The 20,458-nt window shown below is 36.8% G+C and overlaps 3 protein-coding genes across 3 annotated transcripts in view; 2 read left to right on the top strand and 1 right to left on the bottom strand.

Annotated features, from left to right (window-relative positions):
- Positions 1–8,466, top strand: part of LOC134653032 (matrix metalloproteinase-2) — a 234,367-nt gene extending 225,901 nt beyond the window's left edge. Inside the window, exons 6-12 of the mRNA XM_063508313.1 lie at positions 2,039–2,184; positions 4,328–4,486; positions 4,907–5,409; positions 5,668–5,809; positions 5,984–6,143; positions 6,259–6,362; positions 6,588–8,466. Coding sequence (XP_063364383.1) covers positions 2,039–2,184; positions 4,328–4,486; positions 4,907–5,409; positions 5,668–5,809; positions 5,984–6,143; positions 6,259–6,362; positions 6,588–6,880 — 1,507 coding nt within the window. The 3' untranslated portion in view covers positions 6,881–8,466. The remainder of the gene's footprint in view (positions 1–2,038; positions 2,185–4,327; positions 4,487–4,906; positions 5,410–5,667; positions 5,810–5,983; positions 6,144–6,258; positions 6,363–6,587) is intronic.
- A 934-nt stretch (positions 8,467–9,400) lies between these two features.
- Positions 9,401–9,790, bottom strand: LOC134652616 (cytochrome c oxidase assembly protein COX19). Its single transcript, XM_063507777.1, has one exon. It carries the CDS (start codon positions 9,740–9,742, stop codon positions 9,473–9,475), a length of 270 nt encoding a protein of 89 aa, XP_063363847.1. The 5' UTR covers positions 9,743–9,790; the 3' UTR covers positions 9,401–9,472.
- A 432-nt stretch (positions 9,791–10,222) lies between these two features.
- LOC134653031 (probable RNA-binding protein 19) lies at positions 10,223–18,635 on the top strand. The gene is made up of 15 exons (XM_063508312.1): positions 10,223–10,354; positions 10,429–10,791; positions 11,026–11,256; positions 11,450–11,569; positions 11,869–12,049; positions 12,267–12,358; positions 12,766–12,871; positions 13,869–14,057; positions 14,430–14,591; positions 15,181–15,284; positions 15,536–16,030; positions 16,116–16,318; positions 16,651–16,767; positions 16,929–17,037; positions 18,413–18,635. Exons 1-15 carry the CDS (start codon positions 10,319–10,321, stop codon positions 18,611–18,613), a joined length of 2,709 nt encoding a protein of 902 aa, XP_063364382.1. The 5' UTR covers positions 10,223–10,318; the 3' UTR covers positions 18,614–18,635.
- Positions 18,636–20,458: the final 1,823 nt, after the last annotated feature.

The raw sequence follows: 20,458 nt of genomic DNA, 5'->3' as shown, positions 1-20,458 counted from the left end.
TCTTTCTAATAGGATAAATTGTTATTGTAACTAATAATATTGGGCGTCTATATTAGTCCATCGATTGCCAGCGCGACTGCTTCATAAACCGATTCTGCAAAAATTAAGGTGATTCTACAATATTGTTAAAAGGGTTTTGATACGTTCGCGTAAACCGCGGACACGTAGATTATCGCTTCCATAGATTATTGATGCGACGCTTTACCTGCCATGGATTTTACGCAGCCGTTAACTTATACTACATACTATAAAACTCTTCCGCGTGCGATATTCAGGAGCTTCCGATAGCTACTCAGATATGTACCCTGCTTGATACATACATACCTGGGTGCGTTTTAGATTCATGTACAATAAAACTGGGTAGCATTTGGTACAAATAATTCAAATAGATAACATATTAATGTATTATACTAGAGAAAAAATCTACTTTATTAGTTTGAATGTACACAAGTGTGTAATAACTAGGTAGGTTAGGATATTTTATTGACTCATATTTTACATTTATTTTTTATTACCATATAATTTTAGCTTAATGATTTATATATTAATGTAGACTTTAAATATGTACTTATAAAATTTAGTATATGATGAAAAAAATCGGTACCTAGTTGTAAATTAAGTTATTAAACCTAGCATTTCATTTCCTACAATACCAATTCTGGGTCAAAGTACGGTGTTTTCAATTGCAGAACAGAAAAACGTTTTACACGAACTGGATTTAACCGACCTAAAAGAACATTGATTGATGTAACACAATTATTTAACAAGGTGCTATATCAATTTCGGCCGCACGAAATCCGTACAGCAGTCCATCATCACTGCATCGCGCAGATCGCGCCGACACAGCGCACGACCATTATATGCGTCTACGAGATTTATTGCTCTCATAAACTGTAATATTACCCAAGTAATAAAGGATACGTACAACTTAACTGCGTTCTCCAACTCGCTGGTGATGTAAGTGCAATTACTGCTATAGCGAGTACTCAGCGAGACTATAGCAATAATGGCAATAAATCAACGCGTGACTGTATATGTATTATATAGTATTAGGTAAGAGGATAGTGAAGGACCGCTTCTTTGTACAAACGTAGTCCCCATTTTCCTCTCTGTACCAATGTGTGTTCTGTCTCTGTGTGTGTATCTTATGGAAAATACATTTATCCAATTTGATGTTAGAGGGATCATCAACCAATGTATTAAAATATTAATATTCATTGTTGTTACTACAATAAAAACTGAATAAATTACAACATAAGTACTAAATAGGTACATAAAATAGAATTAATTAAAGGGTGCGTTGAACCTATGTCTTCCCATCCCTAATTAATAAAAATAAGAAAAGAATTTATGTTTGGATATTTATAGACGAACTGAATTCCTTATATCTCCGCCTGATTTAGCCCCAAGGGCTACTGGTTTTAAAATTTTCTCATTTAAAGTAAATTTTGTAATTGTAGAAAATAATAACCTAAATTAGTACGCTTGATTGAAATGATTTAATCTACGAGTAAGAATCGAACGTCTACAGGCGCTTCATGCCCAAACCGCCTGAGTGTAACAATATTCACCCTATCGTATCCACCTGATAGCACAACTTCCGCACAAAACTCGATACTCGGCTCGGGCTCGGTTAATATCGCGTGAATTATACACAGACCGGTCTTTTCGTTGTTTTGCGTCGCTAAAAATGATTAGATGGGTAGTGGAGTGCCGCGCCAGGCCCCCGGGACGCAAGTTTGATTGCTCCAGCGCCATCGACTAACTGTTGTTTGTAGGGAAATGAATATATTACTACTCCGCCATTGTTTTCTGCAGCTGAAACTTAATGTTGCCACTTTTAATAAAACACAATCCTATTGCAAAAAATTTAATTTAACACAAGTTTTTTCCACTGCTATTTTTAGTTTGATCGATTCTAGTACGGTACCTATATTCATAATTACATATTTTACCTTAACTCTTTCATGTTCGCTTTATTTGTACATTGATTGTATCTGTGTAAATATGTAACACGAATGTTTTATTTTGTTTCCAGAGGCCAGCATGGCGACGCGTACGCGTTCGACGGGCGCGGCTCGATACTGGCGCACGCGTTCTTCCCGGGCACCGGCCACGGCGGCGACGCGCACTTCGACGACGACGAGCTGTGGCTGCTGCAGCCCAAGAACGAGGATGAAGAAGGTAATTTATTTTACAACAAATAACCACATTATACCACTATTTCAGCGGTCTTACCAATGTACCGGATCATCGGCTCATTTGAATACCTATGCTCAGGTTTACCCATACTAGTACTTCTTCAGTGAATATACGCATGCAAATTCCACAAAGAACATATAGCATAAAACACATTTTTACATTGCAACGATAAGCGACTGGCTCACGACTAGTAACAACTGTTTCAGGCGAAACAATCCGCCCTTAAACAGAATTTAATCAGTACTTACATAAAAAAGTAGGCACAGCAAGCAGCCACGAAAGTTTCACTTAATTAGAATAGCGCCGGTAGTTCCATGAAAAGTTAACGCATTGTAACGTTCGGAAATGAGAATGTCGCGGTCAGCGATGTTTGACATGCAAATGGCGGGGCGAGGCGGCGAGCGCTAGTCCGCACCTTCGCGTTTACACAATACTTACTGTGGAGCCGACCCTAAATACGACAATATGAATATACGCTGGAGATAGGTAGATAGGTACCTAACCTACTTAGGTCGTGGGTCCACCAGAAATATGTAAAATACACAGTTTCAAATCCAGTTCCACCAATGTTTAAGCTGGCTTTCTAATAAAATCTAAAGTGTAATGCTAAGTATAAAATCAGTCCCAGTTTCAACTCACCTGTTGCCATGTTACTAGAATTGCTGTTACTGACAGATTTTAATATATGTTACTTCGACAGCAATGAACAAGTTTCTGCCACAGGGGATAAGTACCTTAGCATAAATCGATACTCTATTTACTAGGTTTCTCATCTATACGAACGTTATCGCGTCATACTGATTTACTCCGAACCGAACCTCAGAGCGATCAAACATTGTAACAACTAGGGCTCGATACCAACAACGTCTTATTATAGTTCGAGCGATTTTCCTACTACATATCACCATTTTCGATCGCTCTTTATCGCGCAGTGCCATTTAAATGCCATTTAAATATTTGTCGAAAATTGAACCTACACAATTTAATTCAGTAACATTGATACATACGAGTATATCAAATATTGAGAAGTGTTGCCGCGCCGCTTAATTGAAATCGGAAGCAAAATCTTTTCTTAGCCAGCTACAAGTAGGCAATTAGTTTTGCCGACATGCCTACATTTAGGGTTAGGAAGGTGGAACGCACGCACCTATTTTGGATTAGATTAAAATAGAGTGTTTATTAAAGTTCGAGCGATTTTCCTAATACTATCACCATTTTCGATCGCTCTTTATCGCGCAGTGCTATTTAAATGCCTAAATATATGTCAAAAATTGAACCTACACAATCTAATTCAGTAACATTGATACATATGAGTATATCAAATATTGAGAAGTGTTGCCGCGCCGCAGCAAAATCTTTTCTTAGCCAGCTTCAAATAGGCAATTAGTTTTGCGGACATGCCTACATTTAAGGTTACGAAGGTGGAACGCACGCACCTATTTTGGATTCGATTAGTGTTTATTCACTGGACACAAACATCACCCAGCAGGCGGCGGCGCCGTGCACCGCAGCCGCGCAAATATGCGTTCTGCGATTACCATGTGCGCACACGCGATAATTTACTGAACAACGGCCAGCGCCGGATTGTGTCCGCCCGCCCATGTGGAAATATCCACCTTTGACTCGCGTTTGCTGAACTTGACATTTTCGCCAGACAGGTAGCCCGCGCCGAATCGTTAAAATTTCAACGGTGTAATGCATTTTTTTGCATTCGATTTAACCCTTTGAACGCTAAAGCTTTTTATCAATTTTGGCTTAACACCTACGGGAAAAATAGTGTGTATAATATTTATTGTACAATAAAATGTACCTGATTTATATTTGTTCGTCGAAATCACACACACATTTTAACTTAAAATCTATCAAGCCCAGCCATCCAACAACGTTTTTGATATCGCTATGGAATCAAATGATCATTCTTGAATAAGCCGCCTGGAATATACAAGCGAGGATTTAATGCATTAATAATGTATTCTCAGTCAGTTAATGATACCATTAAACACATCTACCTAAATATTATGATTATAAATTAATTATAGACAGACAAATTCAGATTTTATGAAAATGTCAGATACCTATAGATATAGGTGCATACTTTTCTTAAGTTTGTAAACATTATTTCCAGGAACCTCGCTGTTTGCGGTGGCCGCGCACGAGTTCGGCCACTCGCTGGGGCTCAGCCACAGCGCCGTGAAGGGCGCGCTCATGTTCCCGTGGTACCAGGGCATCCAGCCCAACTTCGTGCTCCCGGCCGACGATCGGAATGGCATTCAACAAATGTATGGTGAGTATTAGCCTTAAAAAAACAATTTATCGATACCAAATGGTATTTTAATTTTATAACAAAACTTTATAGACCCCCGGACATTTTCGCTCCACCCTATAATCCTTATCTGTTTTTTTTACACCACGATATATAAATGTACCTCTACTACACATAAACATCATATAAAAAAAAACTACCTACTGGCACATATTGCTACAACAACAGTAGAATATGCTGCTACGTGTTACGATGTGCTTTGCGGTATATTTCAGGGATTGAAATGGTTTAAGCGCCTAATTGCAGGACATATATGCTAGAATTGCTAGACAGCTACAATAAACTTAAAACACTTAAAACACTTAACTAGGCCGTTACTACCTACTATTGGAGTTAACAACAAGGGTTGTACATTTTTTATATTGCTTTGTCTTTCTTCAGGTCCAAAAGAAAAGAGAGTATGGGGAAAAATACCTAATTGGACGCCACCTAGGAGAACGCCACCAACGACTACAACAACTACCACTACTACAACTAGAAGGCCACATCATCATCACCCCCACCACAACCCTAATTGGCCTCACTACCATCCCCAAAATCCTACATACCCTACTTACTACCCCGAGAAACCACAGCGACCTTACATACCAGAGCGGCCTCATCGGAATTCTAGCGAGGAGTACCCGCAGCGCCCGCACCCGCGTCCGCGCCCTACACCCCCGACTACCCGCCCGACCAGCTACCGACCCCGCTACCCTACCACACGACCTGAGTACCCTACGTATCCAAGACAGAACCCGACCCGACCGTATCCTAATAAACCGGCGTATCACCCCGAGAAACCAACGGCGAAGCCGACGCCTTCCGACAAACCAGATACATGCGACACCAGCTATGACGCCGTGGCACTTATCCGTGGAGAACTGTTCATATTCAAGAATAGAGTAAGTACCTACTAGCTTCATTCAACTATGTCATAGAGTATGCATATTGAGCCGGAAATCCACACATATGGTTCAAGTGAAATACTAGCAAATTCGATCACAATTATTTTATACCCACTACTTAATACCTAAAGTGCTCTACATCTTTCCCAGTCACAGTCATAAAATAAATCACGAACTTTTAAATTATTTATTTTGACTTATCATATTGTACAGATTGCCATCATAATTTTAATAATTTACTTTGTTTTATTTTAGTATCATTGGAGGATAGGAGCTCATGGCCGATATAAAGAATATCCCATTGAAATTTCAAGAATGTGGACAGCATTACCGAGAGATCTAACTCATGTGGATGCAGTCTACGAGAGACCAGACAAGAAAATTGCCTTCTTTATCGGTAAGTAGTAAAACTGTTCACAAACGTTAACAAAAAGATGAGAATTTAATTGAATAAATTTTATTATTTTTACCTAATCTTAAACCTGTTTAATTTAAACTGATATGGTACAATTTGGAATAGAATGATTTGTATTGAAGTCGGCTACTTTATTAATAAAACGTATGTTTTCAGGTAAAGAACTGTACTTGTTTGATGAAGTGAGTTTGGTCCGCGGCTACCCCAAACCTCTAACGGATCTCGGTTTGCCCGAGAGTTTAGAGAAACTAGATGCCGCGATGGTTTGGGGCCACAACGGCAAGACATACTTCTACAGCGGCACCATGTATTGGAAGTAAGTAAACATATTAGAAGCCCTTTCATGAAATTAATATTATATTTATTATGTTACATAAGTGGTTATTATTCGTAAGGTATATACAATACTAAAGTGCAAGTAACTATTTTAGGTACGACGAAAATGACGGGCGCGTGGAGCCAGACTACCCGCGGGACATGTCAATGTGGAAGGGCGTCGGCTACAACATAGACAGCGTCTTCCAGTGGAGAGATGGTAACTACTTTATAATTTAAGCACCTACCATATTTAGTAGCAAACAGATAAAAAAAATATTAGCCGCGAGCCGAATTTGAATCGGAAACCTAATGATATATCTGGAATAGTCGCTTTCCCAATAGCAAAACGGACGACATGTGTCAAAACGACACTTCTCATATGGCAAAAAGACACGTTCTTTGATTAGTAGATATAATAGTTAACGCATATTTTTGTCAACAGGGAAGACCTACTTCTTCAAAGGCAAGGGTTTCTGGAAGTTCAACGACCTGCAGATGCGAGTAGAGCACGAGCGCCAGTACGCGTCGGCCTCCTTCTGGATGGGCTGCCCCGAGGAGCGCGCCGGGCGCCGCGCGCCCTTCCGCGCGCTGCCCGCGCCCGAGTCCACGCTGCGCTCGCCGGCGCCGGCGCCCGCTCCCGCCGCGGCCCAGCGGTGCGAGCTTCTGCACTCTCTCACACCTTTACTCTCCACTCTTCTTCTGCTCTATGCCAAATATATACCCTTCGCATACTGAGTGACGGTTACGATATTTGATTAGATAAATAACGGCGCTTTGGTTACGGCATACTCTCGCCCCTGATTTCGTATAAACAGGAAATTGATTATTTCGTACGCCGGTACCGGGAGTATGCTGTAGGAGGGGTGTGATTGGGTTTTAGTATATCGACGACAACATATCGGAACGATGTCGGAACTGAGTCTTAGAATTAAGATTATTACTGCGCAAAATTATGCACTGCCCGTTTTAGTATTATGACTATGACTATTTACGATAATTACTAAACCTATTAGTGTAATTCTAGTACCTATTGATGCAATTTATTATTTCTTAATAATGTTGTATGTACATTTTGATCTCAGTAACGATCGAGTACGGTTTGATGACATGTAAGGTATATAACACCATTCGTTTAGCTTCTGTACAGTTTGTATTGTCCTTCGATGTGAACATATATTATTTTTATGTAATTATCAATCTACATATATTATTATACCTACCTATTAATAAGTGTATTGTTTTCACCTTTAACTAAATAAAATATTTGTCTGTCTACCTACTCAAATGATATCTACAGAACTGCCTTAATTAGATTTTATGCGATTTTAGATGTATATTGTATAAAGTATTTATTATCTACTCCTCACTAATATTTCACTCTCTTATCAATTGTTCGTAATTAATAGGTTATTGATTAAATATCTTACGCTGGTTAAAAGAGGTACACATATTCTGTAATCTGTAAAATACATTCTCTAGAGTTATGTACCAATATTCATTATAATAGATGATACGTAGCAGTTACAATTATATACTGAAGTGGTGTGTGGAAGATTATGGCCTTATGGAACTGTGAAAGTATAAAGATAAATGCTATTGTGGAATGATAAAAAATATTACGGAACAGGGGGCCTATTCTACTCGTCAAAGTAATAGATCGCGTGATGTGGTCACAAAAATTTGACATAAGAATCATAAGATGGCCATGTCACAATCTGTCATTTTGACAAGTCAAATAAACCTCAGCTGAGTTGCCAATCGGGGAATGCTTTTGGAATTTTGTGGAATGATTATGGTGCTTATTATAGTTAGTTTTTGTACAGAATAAATTCTCTTCAAATATTTTGATAAGTGTGTCATTGTGGTGTCATATTAAACTTAGCATTAATATAATGTTGCCATCATAAAGCAACTTAATAGGATATTTTTCCACGATGTTTGCATTTAAATTAATATTATATCTTGTGCAATCAGCAGTTGCAAAATATAAAATATAAACACTATTTCCTACATAGATATTACTTTAAATCCATTTGTGACGACATGTGTTTATCACCTAACAATTCCTTTTTGATCTTTAATATTAAGCAGAAGAAAAGTGTTTTAATACCTATTTTGGTCACAAGTAATTTAATAATAACTGTGATATTTACTTAAAAATGCCACAAATGATTGGCGATAAAAGAAATCAAACTTTTATAATCTTCTATTAAATAACCTATATTATTATAGTACATACATAATTTTATATCTTTATGTAAGTCATTTTAGTTACTATAAATAATACAATATTGTATTAAGAATAAAGAACTTTTTATGGATGTATTTCGGTTAAATTATTTAATTCCCCCATTGCCTATTGACATCATTGACAAACCCCATATTACCTACTGATTGATATAAAAAATTCTAACACTAATGAACTAAATATTAGGTCATGTACATGTGACCTACTATTTATGTAGCCTCACCTTTTCAACCATCTACCTCACCTCTCGCTGCCTGAATATCACCATCGTCTATAATGCATGCAATGCATAATGCAATAACAAAAGTAGGCTTTGTGACAGACAGATCATACTAACATAGGAAAACAGAAGTCTCTAATGTTGCTGAAAGTTTAGAATAATAAAGCCTAATTTCTGATTGTGATACATATAATATTCCATATTAAATGATTTCTATTCTATTCCATAAAACATACAAGGGGAGGCAGAAATATTGGCAGCCTAAGCTATAAAAAAAAACTATGCTACTTTTTGCCCCGCCTCTTTGGCAGTTTAAATTATTATTATTAACAATTATACTTGGTCAAGCAGATCTTGTCAATAGAAAAAGGCAGCAAATTTGAAAAATGTAAGCGCGAAGAAAATTTGAATTTTGCGGCTTTTTTTACTGCCAAGATTTGCTTGACCAGCTATAATAATTAACATTTACTTTAATACTCTCTTTAATGGTTTTTCTAAGGCCGCAAACTTTTCAGTCGCCCCTCGTAGTTTTAGGCTGTACCAAAATTATGAACATTGTTTCACAAATGTTTTGATTTTGAATGCATAAAAGACAAATTAGAACCTTAATTTCTTTACGGCTAGACAATCTCTGAAGATAATAATATCTTAATAAAAAAAATCATAAGTAAAGTAAGTACTAAGTAGTATTGCAAGAATTTACCCTTAAGGTTCCTACCTTAAGAGAACCGACTTAAAATTTTGTGAGGAATCCCTAGAAAATGCTATTTAAATGAGAAGTCACCGAGATTTTTAACAAACTAATTAATATATTATAAACATGGCAAATATCTTACTTTACAACCAGTCTTTGAAGTTATTACGCTTTTTCTTTGATTTGTGCAGTCTCCTCCTTAAAGCCCAATTTCGACCAGTCTTCTTTTGCCATCAATCCGTTGTCCATTCTGCACGCAAGATACTCTTTCGCCTCGTCACGACACAGGGTATTGTTGCTGTTATTGTTATACAAGCACTTCATGTACTTCACCATAGTTTTCTTGCAGGCTCCTTCGTGATCCAGAGGAAAACTTCCCTTATCTGGTGGCGTTGGTATAAACTGTTTTTGGCCAAAAGTCATTGCAGTCGACATGGTGTTCTAATACTTAATTGCTCGCGGAAGCCAGATGAATACAATTCTCAATAATTCTTGATAATAAATGAACTAATCACATCGATTCGATGCACAGCTGATCGAATCGATGAGATTGAATTGAACTGACAGTCTGACAGTGACAGATCGTACTTTTTTACAGTCAAGCTACTCGAGCTATGCTTTATAACGCTGACTGTGTGAGTTCTGCGTTGGTTCTGCGACAAAGTTACATTCAGATACCAAAAAATAGACAAAAATTTCTCACGACGGCCGGCGGCCTTTAAAAATCAGGGATACAAGACATAGGATAGGGATATAGGGCAGACAAGAGCAAATTCAACAAAATATATTTATTCATTTATTATTGGATCAAATTTATATCCAATTAATTACTCATTCTTAAAGATACTAAAGCCATAAGCATGAAACAAGTAAATGAACGCATCGTCTGCATGACATGTTTGATTTTGACACTAGTCGTTTGACATATTGACAGTACGAACAAAAACACAATGCACGTGCTGAAATTAACTAAATAAAATATCTCAAATTGGCATCAAAAGATAATTCAAAATGTCTCGATTAATTGTGAAAAATTTACCAAATAAGGTCTGTACTTTATTGATATATATCTTACATTTTACAATCAAAACAACCTACTTATTACGTCGATTATTTTATAGGTAACAGTTGATTCTTTAAAAGAACTTTTTGGACAAAAAGGCGAAGTAACAGATGTACAACTGAAGTACACTAAGGATGGCAAGTTCAGGAACTTCGGTTTCGTGGGATACCGATCAGAGGAGCAGGCGTCCGCCGCAAGAGAACACTTTGATGGAACATGTGTGCGTTCTATGAAGATTCAAGTTGAAATCTGTGCTAACCTAGGTGATGAAAAGAAACCCAGAGCATGGAGCAAGTACGCCCCAGGCAGCACAGCCTACAAAAAACTGCACAAAAATGATATTCCTGATGAAAAGAAAGAAAAGAAGAAACTCAACAAGAAAGAGAGAAATAAAATAAAAATACTGGAGTTGCTTAAAAAGGTACAATATTAGAACTGAATTGTCTGTTTATAAAATATTTTGGTAATAACTTTACACTTTGATGCTTCACACAAATCAAACCACAAATTTCTGAAGCATAATGTTGTTTAACATATTATTTCAAAGTGAAACTTCACTTCCTTAACTTCACACTTTCCCAACAAGATAACAATTTTTAATGTACCAAAACAAAAGCCAACACACTAAAGTAGCCATTTTTGTGATGTTTTGTAGCATAAAGATGACCCCCTATTCACGGAATTCATGGACGCCCACATGAATGATACAACTAGTTGGATCAAAGAAGCCCTGGATGAGGCAGCAAAGAGTGATGAGCATGACAGTGGCTTGGAAGATGAGAGCGCTCCAAAAGCATCAGAAGAGAAAGCTTCCGAGGCACCTGAGCCCAAGAGTGACCAAAACAATGAAGATAAAGTAGCCAATAAGCAGATCAGTGATTTAGAGGTAACTAAATCAATCGGTATATAAATCAAATTGTTTGGTAACTTATTATTGATTTAATATTTCCAAAGACATATGTAACTCTGTATATTTCTTTAATGTGGGCAATATGACTGCTCATGTAAATTTTACCCAGTAAGCAAGTATTGTACATGTTATAGAAAAAATGCAATTAAGTCTAAATTATATCTTTTAGTATATGAAACTGCTGATGAAAAGGGTAGATGGTTATACTGAGAAAGCTCCTGAGAAGCCTACTTCAGTTGAACAAGATAAGCCAAAGAAAGTGAGAAATAGGCCTCTCTTCCACATAAAAGTAAGTCTTTTTTATTTAGATAAACATCCTATAATACTAGTGCGTTTTCATTTCATTCTTTTTGTCAGTCAATAATTGCTGAAAATAAAAAGGCAAAGCCCTTAACCCCTCACTGCATGTAATAAAAAATATTTGTTGAAATTGGAACTTTAATAGCTGTCAATAGAGTTGAATATCATATCTGCAATATATGGCTTTGTATGAGGTAAAGGGTTAATTCCACATTTATTCAGCATATAGGCCACAAGGGCACTATTACACACTTTTATGAACATTATTATTAATCTGATTTCTGACAGATTACAGGTTTACCTTTCACATGTAAGAAGAAGGACATCAAAGAGTTCTTTAGGCCTCTGGTACCCTATTCCATCAGACTGCCCGGCCTTAAACAAAGGAAATTGTCAGGCTTTTGCTTTGTTGGATTTAGGACCGAGAAAGAGTTCAAAAAGGCACTTGCTAAAGACAAATTGTTTTTAGGTATGTATACTTGTTTACTACATAATATATAGGGCTATACAGTGACTTGACACCTCTTCTACTATTAATAACTGATATTAATACAATGACATACCTACATATTAACACTGGCTTAAAACTTTTCGTCATTAAGTTTTTTTTTTTAATTCTATATTTGCACTGATTAAAAATTTAGATTAAACATTTATGTTTAAGTATGTACTTATACCTTATTCAGGAAATAATCGTGTTCATGTCAGTAAATATGAAGACAAGGCCAAAAAAGCGGCAGAAGAAGAAGAGAATGATGTAAAACGAAAAAAACAAGAGGTAGGTGATCAATATCTTATCCGTGAACATACTATATTTTTTTATACTACGCCGGTGGCGAACAAGCATACGGCCCGCCTGGTGGTAAGCAGTCACCATAGCCTATGCCTGCAACTCCAGGTGTGTTATATGCCCGTTGCCGACCCTAACACTCTGTATTACCCTCGTTGAGCTCTGGCAATCTTACTTACCGGCAGGAACTATAATTATAACAATAAAATTGTCCTGCCTGTTCTCATGTCTGATCATTGGAATACAGATGGACTCAATTAGAAATCGTCTTTTATGTTATCCAGCAAAGACTACTTTGCTGGATAACATAAAAGACGATTTCTAATTCTTTGTCTCAAAAGTCAAAACTTTACGGATATTTTGCAAACTTTACGTGTTAATTTTTTTATGTTTAGACTCAAGGCAATGAAGAATCTATTGGCGAAAGCGGCAGTATATTTATACGGAACCTTCCATATATCGTGTCTGAAGAAGAAATCACCAGTCTTTTCGAAAAGTTTGGTAAGGAAAAGTTACAATTACTGCTGAAATGTATTTATTTTAGTAGATTTATAAAGCATTATTACAGCTAAGTGCCAGCGCGAGCTACACGCTACGAACGTATTGGGTAACACGAGAAAAACCGTATGTAGCGAGAAGCGCCTACGAACAGAGAACCCACCTAACGGGTCGCTGGTGAGGAATGTGATAAACATTTAATTGGACTTTATTATTGTATGCTTTAAACTTTAATAAGAAGTATGTAAAACTTCAACTACATTTCGAAAAAAAAAATACATTTTCAGTTTAATTCTTCAGGTATTCCTACTCATTTTGTAAATGATATAGAGACCGTGCGTCTTAGAGGGTCTGCCATCTCGTGACCCGAATTGAAAGCGAAAACAATTCCCACTTCCAATCTAAGTACGCCTACACTTCACGCTTGCTCTATTTTGCATCTAGTCAAATCTATGGAAACTTGACATCATGCTTCACGCCAATGAATAGGGGGCTTCTGTGCTGTCGCCTACAGTTCATGCACGCTCCATAACTAGAGATGCCACGAATATTCGGCAACTATTCGGTATTCGGCCTATTCGGCCACTTTGCCGAATATTCGGTATTCGGCCGAAAGTTGCCTACTATTCGGCCGAATACTGAATATCTGTTGCACCTACCTAAAAAGAAAAATTACACATAAAAATTACCAAAAACTAGGTATATTTAATATTTAAAATGTATTCTTGGAAAGTAGTCAAATACGAAGGCACGTTTTTGAGCATTTGTTGATTCTAAAATATTTAATTTTTATCATGGGTCTGATTTGATTGACTCTAACTACATTAATTTGATTCTGTTCCACATAAAAATATATCTTAGCAAACGTTGTGCTTTGTTGACGAACAGTTTTCATATTAATTGTGACTCAAAATGTTCGCATGTCATGCCGAATATTCGGTATTCGGCCAAATTTAATATTCGGGGCATCTCTACCTATAACCATATTCCTCATGTGTAGGTCCCCTCGCAGAGACCAACCTGCCCATAGACGCAGTTACGCGGCAACCGAAAGGATTCGCCACGGTCACATTCATGATGCCCGAGCACGCAGTTGCCGCGTACACCGCGCTAGATGGCACCGCTTTCTGCGGCCGCATGCTGCATCTACTGCCTGCTAAGGCGGAGAACACCGACAACAGCGATGACGGTTAGTAAGAAAAGCAAACAGCGATTACAGATTAGAAGCCTTTTATAAAACGCGAACCAGAAATAATTAAGGCTCCGTTATCTTTATCTTTCGGAAACAGGAGAGAAAACTTGTTTTTTGGCCTCTTATAAAAGAGTGAAATTATGAAGCCGACGTCTAAATAACACTGTATTAAGAATGTGTCTGTTTTACTTAAAAATATTTTACAACTGAACTATTTTACGCTAGAAAATATCTAAACGGGAGCTTTACCTTTAACGCCTTAGCAATAAAGTCATGTTCAAACATTTCCTACCAATTTGTTCTGATATATGATAGCGACTATTATTATGACAATAACAATATTTGATCAAATTATATGTACATTTTTAGAGGGACTCACATTCAAAGAGAAAAAAGCAAAGAAATTACGGAAGGAAGCGAAATCCTCACACAACTGGAACTCTCTGTTCTTGGGCGCCAACGCGGTCGCGGACGTCGTGGCGGCCAACTACAACACCACCAAGGACCAACTCCTCAGCGACGATAGTAAAAGTAAGTTCACATTTAAGCTACCTGAATTTGGAGTGTCCATCTGGTGGATGACGCCTTACGAGAGGGACTTATCAAATTACAAGCTTAAAAATATTTTTCTACTGGTGAGTATGGGAAGCTCTGATCTAAATGATTCCATGGCCATGAAATTAATAAAAGTTTATGTACGGGGATAAAGTATCTACCTACGCGCGAAGCCGTTTTGACCCTGAGATCAAGGTAGTCGCTGTGTCACTAAGAGATGCACCCGTGCACCGGTCGGACTTTTATTTAAATTCAGCTGTTAGTAGATTCAGACTCTGCTGAAGTCAACACTAGATGGTAGTCTACAGGTTTTGGACCCTACCAAGTGGCGCGTGGCTTGGAAGCCGTTTACTAAAGTCTATTTTTTTATTCGGTAGACTAAAATGACATTTCATAGTATGAAATGACACATGATGTTCATACTATGAAATGTCATTTTAGGCTACCGAATAAAAAAATAGACTTTATACTTGTAGAAGTGAGGTTAATTTATGTCGATTTTCTTTCTTTGATTTTACCGAATACAAATTTGGTTGTTTTAATTTAGACACTATTATTATTTTAGCTACAAGTGCCGCTGTAAGACTGGCGCTTGGCGAGACCCAGTTGGTCTCTGAAACGAGGCATTTCTTAGAAAACAATGGAGTATATTTAGACGCCTTCAATACAGTAAGTATACTTTTTTATGACCGTGGTGTGAAAACTGTGAAATTAACGTGAGGGCTGTCTAATAGTGAGCGGTCACTCTAGCTTACGACGCTTACATATGTATATCTATCAGTATCACAATGCGTTTTATGAACCCTTAAGAACTAATTATTTATTTCTTTATATAATTTTACGCTTGGTTTTTTTATCAATGACATAACCTACCTACCTACCTATTTGAAAATAATCATAACCATATTTCGCTTTTGTAGGTATCTAAAAAGAGATCGAAAACATGCATACTTGTCAAGAATTTACCAGCAAACACCGATAACGAAGAACTCAAAGCATTGTTTGCAAAACACGGCCACATCGCCAGATTTCTCATGCCCAAACACGGCATATCCGCTCTAGTCGACTTCATCGAACCGTTCGAAGCCAAAAAGGCCTTTACTAAATTAGCTTACTCACAGTTCAAGAACGCGCCACTGTATTTGGAGTGGGCGCCTGAGAATGTGTTTATTAAAACGGCAGAGAAATCAGAAGCGGAACATAAGCTGCCTATTGTCGAAGATGCACCGAAAACAAATGAAAAGAGGAAACGTGAGAAGACGAAAACGGATCAGAGTGAAGTAATGAATACAGAACAGGTGGAATCTAAACCTGAAACGGTGGAGGAAAAAGTTGAGATGGGAGATCCCGAAAACGATACCGTGCTATTTGTTAAGAACCTCAATTTCAAAACAACTGAGGATAGCTTAAAACAGGTACTATTACTATTTAAACAGTATAACTTGTAGAGTAAAATCTTGTGCGGTATTCGATAAATTAAACAATAATTTATTTTCACAGCATTTCCAAGGTTGCGGTAAGTTACACAGTGTAACGATAGCAAAAAAGAAGGACCCGAAAAATCCTGGTCAATTATTGTCTATGGGTTACGGATTCGTACAGTTCTACAAGAAAGCCCAGGCCAATGAAGCTTTGAAAGAGCTGCAGAGTTCCACTTTAGACGGCAAAACCTTGGAATTAAAGAGATCGGAACGAGGAAACACGTTAGTATTAATATTTTATTAGGTACCTACTGAAAAGCAATGGTCTAATCTGACCTGATAGAATGCGACATTATAACCAAAGAAAGTATGTCTTACTAGTTTTATAACAGCTATAGACAATGTAAGAATAAAGTCGGTTTTCACACTTCTTAATTTAAAAGGGTGGAATTGTTGACATAGGTTGTACATTTTGCATTACTATACTACAATCCGTGTAATTCATATATAAAAAAATTATGCCTTTACAATATCTTGTTCTACAAATTCTAATAACAAGTGTAAATAATTGAGTACCAGTATTAAGATTAGGTACGATTCATTTTTTATTTCAGAACTGAGGTGAAGACAAATAAAAAGGACACGAAACATACTGCTCAAAATGGCACCAAGATACTTGTTCGTAATGTTCCATTCCAAGCCAACAGAAATGAGTTACAGGAAATATTCAGGTAATTAATTTTCAGATAACGGTTACGAATACATTACAAGTACCTAACCATACCTAACTAAATAAAGTATAATCGGACTGTTATCTGAACTCTGGATTGCTATCAAATGAATGTAGCAAATTACTGATACGATTGTTTTAACTGAGATATTGTTGTTACAGGGCTTTTGGTGAAATAAAAACATTGAGGTTGCCGAAAAAACTGTCGCCTGGATCAGATCAGCATCGGGGGTTCGCGTTCGTGGACTACCATTCAAAGGCTGATGCTAAGGTAGTATACTAACATTTACTCAGCCTATTTTGTCCCACTGCTGGGCAAAACCCAGAATTGTTAATGGCAAACTGAAAACAGGGTGTTTTTTTAATGACCTGCAATAATTTACGACGTGAATATACAGTGTGGAAAGATAAGTCGGGCCCTGGAGGGAAACTACCTTAAATTCTTAAGCTGGCTCATTTTACTTAATGGAGACATTCCTTTATTTTTAAAAAGAAACAAAACTGCGTTAAAAGTATTTTTCTTTTTTTCTTCAATTTGGCTTGTCTAAAAAAATCTTGAGTACTAAATATTACATTTTATGGATTTTTTGTACGACAGACGAGTTTAAGACCTAATGTTTCTTGGAGAAATGTTATCATTGACATTAACTGTATCGACTAGTAGAATAAAATTGCGAGTTTTTATTTTTTGGAATTTTTAGTCGGTTCGAGTCCCGGGCGAGGCAAGCGAGTTTTAGAAAATCTTTGAATGCAGTTTTTTTTCTTTTTAAAAATAAAGGAATGTCTCCTTTAAGTAAGATGAGCCAGCTTAAGGATTTAAGGTAGTTTCCCTCCAGGGCCCGACTTATCTTTCCACACTGTATAGGCCATATTGAGCAACTTTTACTATGGGACCAACCTCGAAATAGCGATTCACGTTATTGCAGGTCATTAAAAAAATTTGTATATTAATTGTGCCTGGTATCTAAAACTATGAAAAACCAACAGACGATCTCAGGATACATCATAACACAAGCAAGCCTTCCGTCTAAAATATTTCAGGTACAGTCTAGTGTAAAAACGGGGGCACACATATTACTCAAAAATATGCCCCATAGTTCTTATGTCGGCGATTTAAGAACCATGGGACATATTTTTGACTAAGCTGTGTCTAATATATAACGTCCGACTTTCAATCCGGAGGTCGCACCGGTCGCGGGTTCAAAATGTTCAAATCCTGGCTCGTACCAATGAGTTTTTCGGAACTTATGTACGAAATATTATTTGATATTTACCACTAGCTTTTCGGTGAAGGAAAACATCGTGAGGAAACCTGCATACATCTGCGAAGAAATTCAAAGTTGTATGTGAAGGCCCCAATCCGCATTGGGCTAGCGTGGGGAGCCCTCTCGCGCATTAGAGGAGGCCTGTGCCCAGAAGTGGGACGTATTAGGCTCAAATTATTATTATTTACTGTACAAGAGTTAGTAGTTATACATTCTTATCATCGCAAGCGCGAAACACGAAAGATTGTAGGTATTCAAATTCATTACTATTTACTTTTTGAATTTGAACCTTAAGTATGAGAGCTAAGGTTGAAATTCTATTGTCATACATGTCTGGAACACAACCCTAACCCCCTAGTGCTCTATCTCCTTTTGTTCCAGGCTGCTTTTGAGGCCCTCTGCCACTCAACCCATCTTTACGGAAGGAGGTTAGTACTAGAGTGGGCCGATCAGACAGACGAGAACGAAGATGTAGACGCGTTAAGGAAAAGGACTGCACAGGCGTTCAACGCCAAGTCGGTGGGCGGCAAGAAATCAAGGAAAGGAGCCGTCGATGTAGAAACATTTGTAGATGGTGAATAATGTATAAATTTAAACCACACATCTAGCGTTTCTATTTTGACCCCCGTGCAATTTCCTTGTATGAATCAAGCGGCAGATACCTATGTCCTTATCAGTAGGTATGTACCAAAACACGTACATTGGATAATACAGTAATAACATAAATTCAGACAGTAACTGTTTGACCGATTCTTGCTTTAGGCGAAGTATAAAAATATTATCCCACATAATGGAATTGTGGGTGGCCTCAACATGACGGGTTGACCCATTGTATAATGGGTAAATTCAATACATACATTCGGACAAAGACGTCATAGATTGCACGCGATTATTATTACCATATTATGTTATGTCCTGCTATTGTTCACAATTACAAAGTTGGTTATCTACTTCATATCAAGTTATCATCCTGGATACAAGTTACACTCTTGTTTACGAAGTAATTGCTACATATTTTTAATTGAGTTTTAATTATTAATTTCCTATTTTCAGTAGCCGTCATATTTATATCAGATGGGTAAATTAAGTACTGAACTTATTAAAATAAGAAATAAAATTGCAATTATTCTTAAAATGACATTGTATTGTTTTACACGACCAAGTACATCAGTACAGATATGGCATAGTAATTACAAAAACAAATCTTTTGACTACTTTTAAAAACCAACAAAATCTTAGTTTTACAATATAATACATACAAATTATATTTGGGAAATATTACAGCACAGAAAAGCTGCAAAATTATGAATATTAAATACCATAATCTCATGATAGGTGAATATATCAGTATCATTGCACGATAATGTTGAGAAGTTAGTGTATAGTTCGTTTTTTTAGCATTAGAAAGAACTTGAAAGAAGGTAAGCGATTTTGAAATGTCTTTTAATTGAAAAACACTTTATTAAAACCAATAACTATTACTTATGAAAGCAGAAGACTATAAAAGATCGTATTAGATTCATAATTGTTACATATTTACCGTAACTTATTTTTAAAATGTGTTTTTCAATTAAAAGACACATCAAGATTGTTTACCTTATTTCTAATGCTAAAAAAAAACGAACTATAGTAGAGGATAAGACAATATTTACAATTTCAAAGGGACATAGAAGTAACTTAGACACAGTTTAATATTAGCACCGCTGGGCCTGAGACGATGCCTTACACATTCCACATTCCTTGCCCCATAGGAGGCTATCACTTAGACAATAAAACTAGATACTTTATTTTACATAGGATAGGTATTTAAGTCTTAAATGTAATTAGAGCAGTGGTTCCTAACCTGGGGTAATTACCCCCGTGGGGGTAAAACTGGTATGGAGCCCGTCTACCTAGCTTTATTTGACGTTCATAAGCGCATTGTAATTATGCCTACTTGAATAAACTATATTTTATCTTTATCTTATCTATTACCATTGGGTTGGGAGGACGGGTAAAATCAGGTTCCCTAGTTAGTCATAGGGGTGACCAGACTGAAAAGGTTAGAAACCACTGAATTAGAGTGACTTCTCTAAATATAATAAACTTAATGGTCAGTCAGTCAACTAAATGGTCAGCAACTCATGATCTGGCAAAACCAAACATGGCAGTGTGTGACTCTTAACCACATGTTTTTATAATAATTAATTTAATACCTACATAGAAATAACCCACCAGAATGGTGCAATGGCTGTACTCTATTTTGGCTAAACATGTATTGCTATAACTCTTTCAAGTTACGATTTTTAAAGCAAACTGTGATAAATGTAATAAAAGCTTAACAAAACATTACAAATAAATGGGTTCCTTGTGTTCTTGAAAAAAATTATAACTTGAGATATTACACAATTTTATTAGTATAGCATGTTAAATATTTAAGAATGTTGA

This window comes from Cydia amplana, chromosome 12 (assembly GCF_948474715.1).
Source record: "Cydia amplana chromosome 12, ilCydAmpl1.1, whole genome shotgun sequence".
Lineage (NCBI taxonomy): Eukaryota > Metazoa > Arthropoda > Insecta > Lepidoptera > Tortricidae > Cydia > Cydia amplana.
This window is presented reverse-complemented; position numbering and strand designations above follow the sequence as displayed.

Excerpts from the sequence above, each read along its gene's own strand:
- LOC134652616 (XM_063507777.1), bottom strand. The coding sequence starts at position 9,742 with ATGTCGACTGCAATGACTTTTGGCCAAAAACAGTTTATACCAACGCCA.
- LOC134653031 (XM_063508312.1), top strand. The coding sequence starts at position 10,319 with ATGTCTCGATTAATTGTGAAAAATTTACCAAATAAG. Across the intron at positions 10,355-10,428 it reads TGAAAAATTTACCAAATAAG|GTAACAGTTGATTCTTTAAA; the intron begins GTCTGTACTTTA and ends ATTATTTTATAG. Across the intron at positions 14,592-15,180 it reads CCTCAGCGACGATAGTAAAA|CTACAAGTGCCGCTGTAAGA; the intron begins GTAAGTTCACAT and ends TTATTATTTTAG.